Source organism: Lonchura striata, chromosome 15 (genome assembly GCF_046129695.1).
Source record: "Lonchura striata isolate bLonStr1 chromosome 15, bLonStr1.mat, whole genome shotgun sequence".
In the NCBI taxonomy this organism is placed as follows: domain Eukaryota; kingdom Metazoa; phylum Chordata; class Aves; order Passeriformes; family Estrildidae; genus Lonchura; species Lonchura striata.
This window is the reverse complement of record NC_134617.1, coordinates 10915653-10928960: the sequence shown is the minus strand read 5'-3', so window position 1 is coordinate 10928960 and position 13308 is coordinate 10915653. Positions and strand designations below refer to the sequence as shown.

General features: G+C 47.9%; 1 protein-coding gene across 1 annotated transcript; it reads right to left on the bottom strand.

Annotated features, from left to right (window-relative positions):
• Nucleotides 1–6123: 6123 nt before the first annotated feature.
• On the bottom strand, nucleotides 6124–9256 carry SOWAHA (sosondowah ankyrin repeat domain family member A). Its single transcript, XM_021549482.2, has one exon. The coding sequence runs from the start codon at nucleotides 9245–9247 to the stop codon at nucleotides 7904–7906; it is 1344 nt and encodes a 447-aa protein (XP_021405157.2). The 5' UTR covers nucleotides 9248–9256; the 3' UTR covers nucleotides 6124–7903.
• Nucleotides 9257–13308: the final 4052 nt, after the last annotated feature.

Here is a 13308-nt window from a genome sequence, read left to right as displayed (position 1 = left end):
GAATTTCTTTTTCAAGCAGCACCTTCAGGGCATTGTTTTTAGGTAGTTTTCAATTTTCAGCATGCACAAAAAGCCTGAACGTGGGGGGAAAAGCTCTGCTGCAGACTGTGCCAGGAGAAGCCAGTGGAAGAGATTATTCAGTTTCAGTGAGACTTTATATAAATCCCTTGGCAAAACTCTTTTAAGCCTGTGTTTGCATTGAGTCAAACCAGTGATGTTGCTGTATTTAAAATCTCCGTTTGTTTTGTTTGCAAGAATTGAGTGAGAACAATATGCAGCCTAAACTACATACCTAGACCATGAATAAAGCAGCCACTAATTAAACTCAGGTTTCTTCCATAGCCAAAACAGATGTTCTTTGTGCCATGATGCTGGGCTTTACCAAGAAATGTTTTACTAGTGGTGTGTGTCCTGGCTACAGTAGTACCCCCACCACTGAGAGAAGCTGTCCTGCTCCTGAGGAATTTTCTCTGGAATTGCACGTCACTGGGCACAAGAACTCTGGGAGCACAGTCACCAAGCTGCCAGGTGTACTGTGGTTGTCTTGATACCTGAGGGGAAATGGCCAGACACTGTAGAGCCTGTGAGTAATCTGCACAGTGGTTCTCAGAAGGCCATAAGTATAGGCTTTAATACATAAATCAGAAAGCTGCCTTTTGAAAAAGGTCTTTAAAATAACAGAGGCAATGTTAATGGAGAATGGAGAATTTATAAAATACAAGCATAGCCGTTTACATTATTTGACAATCCTGAATTAAGGTGCACTTTATTCTTATTATTCCAAGTTGAGGGGAAAACACCTGATTGGAAATAGGTGTTTTGTAATTGAAGCTAATGCTTGCTTTTAAGGGGAAAAATGGGTCTGCCCTGTTTAGCTTATCTTTTTAGGGCATTGTGCCCACAGGGAGGGTAATTGCTACCCCTTCCACAACTGGCACTCACACGTATGTTTTAAAGAGCAATAATTAAGAATAACTTTGACCCTGTTAAAAAAAAAAAAAACATAGGCTCCTTGATACAGTGTTAGACTGTAAATTCCAGGCAAAGTGAAAAATGGTCACAGTGGCAGCATCAGAACCTCTCCGAAGGCAAGCAGAGACCTCCTTTCAAAGTACCAGCAGGTCTGGATTGTCAGGTGGGTCTCAGTTTTGATGCTAATCATTTGTTTAAAAATGATTAGGAGGGTAATGGTGAAAGTTCATCTGGACCTCAGCCACGAGCAGCATTCCTGGCACACCAACATACTAAGTCATGGTAAGTGTCCCTTTCTGCTCTGGTCAGCCGTGGCCTCTGAAATTACAGACTGAAGCCAAGAAAGAGTTTAAGCAAATGCTCTTGAATCTCACTGCATTTTGCTGAAAGTTTGGTGTTTAGAGCACTAGTTACATCCCCATACCAACACATGGCAGCTTTTTCCCAGCTTCAGCTCACGATGGCCAGAAATGCAGAGCATCTTCATTTTACAACACTGTGATCCCACACTACTCCACAGTTTTTTCTGACCCTTTACCATCAGAAGACATAATTAAGACTTGGAACTCTCAATAGCAGTAACTGGAGGTCTTTGGGGGAAGCACATCCACAGGTATTATGGAAATAAAGTCCTGTGCAGTGTTTGGATATCATTACTGCTCATACCACTCCTCACCAGCCTGCCATTTGTGACCTCTGCAGCCACGGTGCTGGGTTACCTCTGACCAGGGCCCTGGCAAGTGTCAGCTTCAAGAGACTTCTGCACCTTGGCAATGCCCCCACGCCGGGAGACTTCTTATGTGAACAAAGTCAGGTTGTGTGAGTTGGGAAAATGCAAGGAATGAAGAAGTTGCCTGGTACCTGACCTTCCAGGAGAGCAGGCAGGAAACCCCCGCTATGCCCAGCCTTGGGAGTCTCCTGCTGCTGCCTGCCAGCCTGACCCTGTCACAGGTAACACAACGTGAGCCCGGCTGCATGGGGAATTGTAATCGGAGCCTGCCTCTGTGAATTAATGACAACGCGGCCAGGAGAGTGCAGAACAGCAGGGCTGAGGAGGAAGGGCTGGAAGAGCAAAGCAAGCGCCCGGATCTCCCCGTGGTGTGCCGGGGTGGGAGGCTGGTGGGATTCCAGGAGCCATCTCTGCTTGGCCGCCCACACACGGGTGGCGTGGGGGCACCGCAATGTTCTGTCGTAACTCCTTTAGAACTTCATTTAACATCCACGTCAATGTGTGGGAGTCGCTGCTGGACCAGGAGCTGCTGTTTCAGCCTTTTGCACACTAAAATGAGGGATTTTCATTCTTTTGTTTTAAATCCTAGCCTCACTTTCTTCGCTGGGGCGTTATGCTTGGGGACTTGTGCGTATGGAACTAATTAAGGAACAGAGAGCTGCAGGAGTTAATGCAAATGTACTCTACAAAAAGATCTATTTGGTGCTTGTGAGAGCTGTATTTAATAAGTAGAAGGATGTTCTCTCTGCTTTGAGAATTCATGGCAACCATCTGAATAAATTTTTTAAAATAAACTCAGAGCAGCATTGCAAAACTAGTGTTCTGTGCCTGGAGGGAGCCCACATAGACATTAAGGAATAATCAGCCTGCAGGAACCATGCAGCCTCTGGGTTCACAAAAGGCTCTCAAGAAGCAGCACTTGAATTTCACTGCTAAATGAAGAGAGGCATTAAAGGTTATCAGAAATTCTAAAATACCACATTAGCCTTGAAGCTGAGTCATCTCAGATAAATCCACAGAGAGACAATATGGGCTGCGCTGATAGTCTTGATTTAGAGAATAAGAGACATTTCTAAAAATGTGAATAAAGACCCAGAGGTCTTTCTAATGGGCTCAGACCATGTGGAAGAGTAAGAACATCCCAAACTACCTCAAAAGGGAACCACTTGTGAAACAATCTCTCCAGAGACCCCTGTGACAGCTCCTGATGGAATGAATGGCTGGTGCCTGCAGAACCACTTTCTGAGTTTGAGCTGCTCCCCGCTGAGCACAGGGTCAGTGTCACCTGATGTCACAGTGGCTGCTTGGAGAGGTCTGCTCTGGAGCTGATCCCAGCCTGGAGTGAAGCTGTACCTCTTTGTTGCAAAGGGGAAAACTACCATTGGGGAGTGCTGGAAGAAAATACAACACAAAAATCATGGTGAGAAAGTCTGTCTGTACCACTGCAGTTTGTTATTGTCACCATACTGGTGAATATTATTGGTGTGACCTTCTGCCTCGTGCAGGAGCCCCTGGATGAGGACACCAGGGAAGGCCTGGCACCCCAAACCATCACCTCCCAGCAAGGGCTTGTCCATTTGGGTATCAGGTTCTATTCCGTGGAAATGAAAGCTGTTTGGTTTGTGTCTGTGACTCCACACTGCTTGCTGTGCTTCTCAGCTGGAGTCTCTCTTCTTGTCTGGAGGGTCTCAAGGGATGGGGATGGATGATTTTCCTCTTGGGAAATGGTGGTTTGGGTTTGGCTAAGAACTCATGCTTTCAGGTGAACAAAAATAATGCCCTACCTGGGACAAACATAGAGCAGAAGTTCTACCAAGAAAGAGGAAGCTGAACACTGCCAGCATAATTTTTATTGTGCACATCTCTATTTTCTCTTCAAAGAAAGGGAAGAAGATGTACTAAAGCTGTGCTAATATTAACAGTGTGGATCTATTTTGTGTGGCTCCAGGTTACACACACAGTATAAAGGCTCAATGTGCTTAATTAATTGCTTTGTCTCCTAAATTACTGAAATAAACCTTGAAACCAGAATAGAAATATTCTTCATTAAGATGCAGGGTTTTGATCTGTGCTGTCCTGCTCTGCCCCTGCTCTCCCCCTTCAGCAAACAAACGCCACACTGTCTGTGCCCATGCTACATGCTGGCCAAGTCCCTGTTAAAAACCTCTTAATTTGAAGAGTCCCACAATAGTTCAAACAACTGGAAAGGGCAAAAACTTCCGTGCTGCTATTTTATTCAGATTAATATGCAAATCAGGAGGCAAGTACATCCAAGGAATGTAGGTCATGGTGGAAACATGAAGAGAGGGAGCAAGAGATGAGCAATGAGGAATCGGGGGACTGTCTAGAAATGCTTCCTCTACCTCCAGCTGGTGGCTGCAGCTCCCATTGGTCTTTGTTACTGCAACTCTTCCACTGGTTTGTGATGAAGCTGAAATCTCATTAAGACCCCTCTGCAGTGCAGGAATGGGGTTTCCTGGGTTTTCGTAGTCCACGTTTCTGTGCAGCACTCACAAGAGAATGCACACAGCTAAAAATCTCTGTGAGCCTGACCACAACCACACTGCCTCACACTGCTCAAACAGCCACATCCGGGAGGACAAAGTCTGTCCCTTTGTGCAGAATTGTGGTTTGAGGTTTGTTTGCAGAGCTCTTCAGAGCAGGTTTTTGAGCTGATACTCCTCAGAACAAAATGTGCCAAGGAACAGACAAACCAAGTTATCCTTAGCAGGCAGACTGAGCCAGGGTCAGGGAAACAGTAGCTTTCCTGATCCCTAGTGCTGCTGAACTAAAATCTGAGCTAGTTTTCATTTCTGTAGGCGCTCCACTGAATGCACATTCACGGGGTGAGGGAATGATACTGCTCATGCTGCCTACAGGCCTAAAAACATTATCTTGATTTCAATTTGCATATCAGTACTGACTGTGTACTTTAAAGAAGTGACCAAGGTGATTATCTACATTTTATAGCAGGAAATAACCAAGGCAAAATACCACCAAGCTGCTGAGTCCTGCCCCTGTGCCTGGTCTGTGCCTTCCATCTCCAGCCTTCCCCACCACTAAGCCCTCTCCAGGGGGCAGGAGCAGAGCCAGGGGGCCCTCAGGTTTTCTTGGTTTTTACCTTTCCTCCTCTTAGCTTTGATGGTGCCTTGGGCAGCTCCCGGATCTGGGCTGGGCCAAGGATTCAAAGGCTTCGTGCCCAGCCCATGGCACAGCCCAGTGTGCTGAGGGAACCCAGTCCTCCTCTCAGCTGTTCCTGTGAAAACATCCTAGCTAAACTTCATAGCTGTCATTCATTCAGGTGAAAATCCTACTGCATTCAGCCAGATTTAGGCTTGAAAATGAGAATTAGGGAGAATCCGTCAAGCTGAGGGGTTCATAAAACAGTCCTGCTCTAGCCTTTTGCAGGAAAACACTCTCAAGAACTCTCAAGATCACTCATTGTCCTATGGTATCCCTTTCCACGGTTTAAAGGGTGACTCTGGAACCCAAAACACAGCCAGGCTGACAGACTGGTTTAACTTCAAACTGAAGGCACTACATATACCTGTAGGATGACTGCAGTGTGTTCTCAATACCTCTCAGGACTCATCTGCACGGCACTTGGTGTACTCATCCCAGCCTCCCTAAATGCCATCTTTTCCTTCATCGGCTCTAGAAGGAGGAGGAATGAGCTGAGTCACTGCACAAACCTGCTGGCAGAGCCTGGCCTGGCCTACCCCACCCACAGCACCTGGCCTTGGGAGCACCTCTGTGACACCACCCCCCTGCCAAGCCTCCAGCACTCCCTGCGGAATGCTGGCAGAGGGCTCTTGCTGCTGGCCATTTTTCTATCACACCAGCTAATCGCTTAGATGCCTCTGAGGAAGGAGTGCTGCAGAATTTTCTTGGTGATATGTGTTGTAATGAAGTCTTATCTCAACTGTGACTTCTTTGACAGAACAATAGAGAAGCAATGAAACCTCCCTGCTTTCCCAGGGTGAAATCACAAGCATGCTCTCCAGATTAGTCAGGTGGGGTTTTTAAACACAAAACACTCCATTCTTGAACCCTGCCTCTGGCTCATGTAGGCTTGACTCTGAATTAGCACTAAAGTTCAGCAATGTTGTCTGAACAGGTATCAAGCCTATACTCATAATTATTGAACAAACTTCTCCATAAGGCCAAGTCAAACTGGAGTGTTTGCAATTCCCACAGAAACAGAACGCTTTCACCAGGCAGTGTCAGTGCCTCAGAGGTAACATGAATACACACACACACTTCTGTGGTTTCAGGGGAGGAAAAAAAAAAAGTTCTGTGTCCATACACTTGGAAATACACTTTAGAACAGAGCCCTGTTTTTCCCAGAACTCTGCAAGCTGACAGATTGCAGCACAAATCATGGCTTCAAAGGACCACGCTGGTCAATGGTTACCAACAGCTAGAGGTAAATTGGATTTTATTTTTTTTAAACCCTACTCCAGATATAGAAGTCATGAGGTGCTTGATCATTAACCTCTGCTTAACAACTTAATTAGTTCAATCCACAAGCAGACCGGTGCAGAATAACCCAGTCTCTTCCTAGAACAGGTGCATCAGACCTGCCTGCAACCTCTGATCACACTCCCAACGAATGTCACCAACTCCAGGAACTTCAGGGAGAGTGTTTTGAAGTAAAGAGGGCAGTGCCTCCATCTTCAGTCCTACAGCATTCCTTGTGAGTGTTTAGGACAAGCCAATTAGAACCAATTACAAGTACTAGGTTTAATGCACGGCAGAAAAAAACAAACATTCCTGAAGTCACTGACCTGGAAGGAAAGGCAAAGAATGCAAACTAGTGTTTCAATACAGAAACCCAAACAGAGCCAGTGCAGCATTGCTCTCACCTTCAGCACCTCTCAATGATTCAGGTTTCTACCACAGTTTTAGAGAAAACGTGCTGGTTTAGCAGACTTGCTCCAGAAGTCCATCAGATTCTGTTCATAGCTCTGCCTCTTTGCATTAGCTGTAACCAAGAAGTAATTAAAATAATAATCATCTTACTGCAAACCTAACATGCAGTTAGCATGCTTTTTGAGCTATGTGCAGTTCTATATATAGAACAATTATGTTTATCATATAAAAGAAGAAGAGTTCCTTATAGGTCAATGATGCAGGTTGTTGAGATAAACACTGCTTCTAGAGGTCATGCAGAGGTTCTATCATGAAACACCTAACATAACATAAAGCCCTATATTTATAAATATTTATTGTAAATAGGTCAAAATGGGCCAAGTTTTACACAAAAATAATCAGACATACAAGGCTAACTTTGTTTCCAGTTGGCTACTCAGAAACTCTGACAGATCAAATTCTCAGTTTTTCAGTTCAATTTTCACTATCAATAAGGTTCTTTATTCAGTTTAAGTTGATTGAAAAACAGTGAAATTTAAATGTTCACAGTATCATCAAGACATGTGGTAAATACCACCTGGTCAACAAGTCTTTCAGGGACAGAGACAATCTTAAACCATTAGCCAAGCCTTCAAACTGAGGTAGACAAGTCATGGTGACTTGAGTGCTGAAGGTCAGGGTCTATCTTTTAAAATAATTTATCTAATAAAATGCATCAGGCAACAATTGAGATTGTTATGTTAGTATTTCTGATGTGAAATTCTGAGTGAGAAGCTCTCAAAGTGAGAAACCTTGTTTTGAAAAAGTACACAATTTTTGTAAGTAGAAATATCCTTCTTCTATTACCAAAATAATCAGAAACATCATAGAAAACTATGCATCTTTCCTCTGATAATTTAACCATTAGATAACAAGACTTGTTAAAGTAGCCAGCTACCAACTTGCTGTTCACAGTGTAAAATCCTTCATCTTGCTTCTGCTCTCCAGCTGAACACAGATCAAGAAGGCTGTACCTCAGGCATTTTGACCTGTCCACACATACGTAAGCTGTTTTAGTTTGTCAACATTAAGTATAAAGTTTGTGGTCTCCACCACCAGATCAGCACAATGGCACACACAGCATGGATAGCACTTCCTGGCAGCTCCCTTTCCACAGGCACCTGGGGCTGCGTTTCATGCTGTGGGCTTTGGATGTAGACCCAATCACTGATTCAGTTAAACATCCGAAAATACAGAGACAGAGAGAAAAAAAAATCCAAAATGCTTCTGCAAGAGAAAGCTGAGACAGCAGCCATGCTATTAAACCATTTGATCACAGTAAGGCAGAGGCTAGTGGCCAAAGAACAGCTCAGAAACGGGTCTGCGTTTCACAACCACATCTTCCTCCTCCTCCGCCACCTCAGAGAGTGAGGAATATGAAGGGAAGCCCCCTCTGATCTTTGGCTTCCTCCTCGGGCCCGTAGTGGCAGTCAGAAGCTTGTTTAAAGTTGAGGGCTTCCTTAAACCTTTGGTGAGATCATAGAAAGCCATATCATCGGATATGACTCCCAGGAAAGTGCTAGTGGAGCTCAAGATTGAAGCCGCAAGCTTTGTAGACTTCTTGATGGGCACGGAGTGTTCCATGTTTTGGGAAAGGCTGGGGTCCCCCAGCAAACGCCTGATTGTAAGAGATGTCCCTTCCTTTAAGTACTGGTGCGGCTTCTTCCCACTGTAGTCCCTCAGGTCAATCTTGGCATGGTAGCTGTAGACGAGCATGGTGATGATCTTCTCCTGGCCGTGAATAGCGGCCAGGTGCAGCGCCGTGTAGCCACCGTGCGACCGGGCATCCACATTGACACGGGACCCGCCCTTCTCGGCCGCTCGGATGATGTTGGTCACCATGTCGCAGTTGCCGCTCTTGGCGGCCCAGTGCAGGGCGGTGAAGCCGGAGATGAAGTCCCTGCGAGCCGCCAGGCTGGCGTCGCCCAGCAGCAGCCCGTGGAGCTGCTGCGTCCACTGCCCGTCGGCAGCCAGCACCAGCCACTGGTGCTCCGCCTGCTCCAGGGGCACCACGGTCTCCTCGCTGGCCCGGTGGTTCTTGGGCCCCCTGCGCAGCCCGGGCGAGCGGGACCCGGGCTCCTCGTCCGGCGTTGGGGGGCACAGCGGGCTGGCCGCCGGCTCGGGCAGCGCCGGGGCGGCGGGGGCCGGCACGCAGCGCACGGGCAGCATGCAGGGCTTGGGCGGCGGCTCCCGCCGGGCGCCCGCCGCGGCCCCGGGCAGGGGCACCCCGCCGCCGCCGCCCTGGAACAGGCCCCGCAGCTCGGCCACGGCCCGCGGCCCCGGCGGCTCCTCGGGGGGCGTCCCGGCGGGGGCCGGGTCGGGGCCGGGGGCCGGGTCGGGAGCCGGGACGGGGCCGCCGGCATCGCCCCCCGCCGGCGGGGCAGCGCGGAGCTGCCGCTTCAGCACCACGAACTTGACGCCGTCGATCTCCTTCACCGCGGCCACGGCGTTCACCGCCGCCTTGAACCGCTCCCGCCGCGCCGCCCGCCCCTCCGCCTCCCCGGCATCGGCCCCGGCCCCGGCGGCCTCCAGCAGCGGCCGGAAGGCGCTCACCAGCTCGGCGTTGCGCACCCGCCCGCCGCGCTCCCTCAGGAAGCCCAGCACTGCCTCCGCGCTGATGTCGAGCTCCGCCATCCCGCCGCCACAGGTGGTGGTGGCGGAGCCGCCGCCGCGCCGGCCGCCTCCGCGCGGCGGGGGATGCCGGCGGCCCGCGGGGGTGGCCGGGCTCGGGGCCGGAGGCACCTGCCGCGGCCGGCGCGTCCCGCAGCCGCTCCCGCGGAGCCGCTCCAGCCGCCCCGCCCCGCACACGGAGCCGCCGCCGGTCCCGCCCCGCCCGCGGGGCGGCGCTGCCGGGAGAGCCCGGCCCGGGCGGTGGGAGCGGGGCGGCGGGACCGACACCGGTACGGCATGGCATCAACACCGGTACCAAAACCGGCATCAACACCGGTACCGGCATGGCATCAACACCGGTACCAAAACCGGCATCAACACCGGTACCAGAACCGGCATCAACACCAGTACCGGCATGGCATCAACACCGGTACCAAAACCGGCATCAACACCGGTACCAAAACCGGGATCAACACCGGTACCGGCATGGCATCAACACCGGTACCAAAACCGGCATCAACACCGGTACCGGCATGGCATTAACACCGGTACCAAAACCGGCATCAACACCGGTACCAGAACCAGCACCAGCATCAACACCGATACCAGAACCGGCACTGGCATCAACACCGGTACCTGCACCGGCACCGCGCGGGGGGACGGGCGGGCGGCGGATCTGGACGCGGACTCGTCCCTGAAGCTGAACCAAGCGGCGGTGCGGGCACAAAGCTACCACAGACTCCTCGAGCAGGACCGAACGCTTCATCCATTTACGCATCTTCCAGCTTCCTAAAACGATTCTTGTACGGGGAAGGGGAGGGTTTGTTTGTTTGATTGAGTTTGGATTTTGTTTTGTTTTAGTACCAAATAAGTGGAGAAGCACTGGGTAGAAATCACTTCCAGGATTGGGTCTCCATTCCTAGAAAATCCTCAGGAGTTCTGTGGGATCAGTGATCCTGCTCGGCAAGAGGCTGGTGCCTCAAAATTAGTCAGAAGATGGGTGAATGTGTCAGTCTTTTGAAATATACTCACCTCTATGTGATGCTGTATGATATTATATATATCAAGCAATATACATAATGTATATATATATTATAAGAGATATAGATATATAGATATATAGATATATAGATATACATGACCATATATTATTATCAGTGTCTTTTACATATATTGCATCTACAACCCTAACCCCTAACACTAACCCTAATGGCCTAACCCTAACCCAAAACCAATCCTAACCCCTAACCTGGGGTGGGGGACCCTAACCCAAAGCTAACCCTAATCCTAAATCTAAACAACCCTGACCCTAAAAATAACACTAAAACTAACCCTAACCCTAAAGCTAAGCATAACCCTATCCCTAACCCAATCCCTGACCCTAGCACTAAAACTAACCCCAACTCTAATCCAACCAAACCCTAATCCTTACCCTAACCCAAACCCTAACCCAAACCCTTGTCTATTTAAACAATTAAGTATTTACAGCATGGCTGCATCTCTTCATGTCACCAGGAGAAGAGAGAGCTTCTCTTTTTATAGAGAAGCTGTCTCAGCTGTCTTACCCATTACTTGTGCATAAGCATTCAACATTACTGTTCTCTGCTCTACAGGAGAAAATAAATCCCACAAAAATGTTTTTCTCCAGGCAGAGTAGGAGGACTGAGGACCTCTTGGAGGGATGTTCAGCCTGCAAACTTGCTTTCTCCTCTGAATCCTGTAGTTAAGATCATAAATGGATGCCTGAACAGTTTCTCTAGGAGAAGAGCATGAGAAACAAAGAACAGAATGAACAGCCAGTGTGGTATGAAGACAGATAAAAGTAATTGTATGAGGATGGGTAAGACAATGCAAAAAGTAACTGTAGACCTTATCACTCTACAAGTACCTGAAAGGAGGCTGTAGGAAGGTGGGGTTTGGCCTTTTCTCCCAGGCAACCAGAGACAGGACAAGAGGAAATGGCCTTAAGCTGCACCAGGGGAGGTTCAGGTTGGGCATCAGAAGGAATTTCTTTACAGTAAAGATTTCAAACTCTGCAGTGGTCTGCCCAGGGAGGTGGTGGGGTGTCCATCCTTGAAGTGTTCAAGGAATGACTACACATAGCACTTACTGCTATGGTTTAGTAGACAAAGTGGTGTTTAGTCAAAGGCTGGACTTGATGATCTTGGAGCTTTTTCCAGCTTTATTGATTCTCTGATCAGTCTGTGTCATAGTCTCCATTTTGAAGGCAATGTGAGGTGTGTCATTGCTGATGCTGACTTCCCTTCGGCCTCTTTCTTACCTTTACTGAGGGTAGAAGAGCCTTTTCCCACAGATTGCATTTGGCATTTCTCTCCATCTTTGTGCAAATATCTGTAAAACTATTTCATCTTTTGCTAACGAGCTGGCACTGAACCAGTTCCTCAAAATAATTTTGCTGTTCTAATGATCTTTCACATAATAATAGTGTGTAATCTTGTATTAGTTCTGTGTTTCTATGTGAATCACACACCTCCTATTACTGCCTTTTCACATGGCCTGAACAGCAACCTCGCCCTTGCTGAGGCAGCCACTTGAGCAGTGCTCATGAGCTATAGCTCATGGCATTGCCTGCCCTATGTAGAGAACTAAAAATGACCTTGCATCCAAATACTAATTGCTGTGCCTTGTTTTCACTGTTCTGATCCTTACTAGAATCCCTTGCAGGCGTAAGAAAATCTCAGCAGTCTGTGATTTTTGCATTGCAAACTTTCAGCTGTACCCTAGGATTATAGTTATAGTTCATATCTGCAAATGAAAACGAGGAGGAGGGAAAATGATTCAGAAGCAGGCTCTTATAAAAAACATTTTTTTTATGTTACAAATGTTAAAGGGAGAAGTTGCTGCAGTTGCTTGAATTGGTTCAAGCACAGGGAGGGGGAGAGAGGGGACTCTCAAGCTCACTGCACTCAGTCCCTGTCTGCACAGCATCACCCCCCTGTATCCTTTGAGACCCACAAGGGTGCTGTCACATCCCCCCTGTCTTATCCCCAGCCCAGCACCACTCCTGCAGAGGGATGTCCCTGCACCAGGCTCTCAGGACACCTCACTGCTCCTCACTGCTCAGCACCCACACAGCCAAGCCTCTCTGAGTACTTGCATTGGTTCAAGGCCCAAAAAAAGGGGAGTTACTGAGACTGTTCCCCTCTGCAGATCCTGGCATTCCCACTGCTGCAGAGCAAGGACACATAGCCAGGAGGTCATAGAAGAGGAGACAGGATGTTTACATATGCACCCAGTGCCAAGCAAGCCTGAACTGGTTGCTCTGGTTTAACTGCCTTGACACAATGACCTCTTTGCCCAGGTAATGCCTCCAGCCACCTGTTCCACACACACTCTCTTCATGGGCAACCCATGGAATGTGGTTGTGCTCCTTTTCACAATCTGTCCATGGGTTTTAGTAACCTAACACATTAACCTCCTATATTATTTGTAATAAAGAAGAAAACAACACTTCTGGCTAATCACTGGTACCAGTTTAGACCACACATATCCTGTTTGCCAGCCTTTCCCTTTAGCTGTTGATGCTTTTTGGTTGTTCACCATTCAGGATGAGTGCCAAGTACCAGAGGACCAGCTCCCAATGAGCTCCTCTTAGTCTGCTGAGTGCTGGTCACACCGATCAGATTGTGGAGCAGAAATTAAACATTTTGAATTAATTTTATTAACATAGATAATAAAATATTGGAGCATTATGGGTGTTATATTAATCAGTCATCCAAAATTTGCAGCCTGAAAAGAATGTGAGAAGGTTTGCCTCTTTCTGTGTCACCAAAAACCTACAAAGCAAGTATTTCTTGTTGGGCTATTTACAGAATACCGTGGGCTGCTTCGTAGGAGATCTCAAGCCAACTGTCTTGATATTTTTCATGTATTGGCTGAGGCAAAAACAATATACAGAAGCCCATGCTTAGATTAATTTACTACTACTTTTTTAAACACAAATATTGCAGTTTGTTATTTCTGCATCATAGGCTGTAGAGAGCTGGCCTCTATAACCATGTGACTGATGAGAGTTAGTTACCTTTCCTGTCAAGAGGTTTCCCAAACTCAAATTATCATTATTA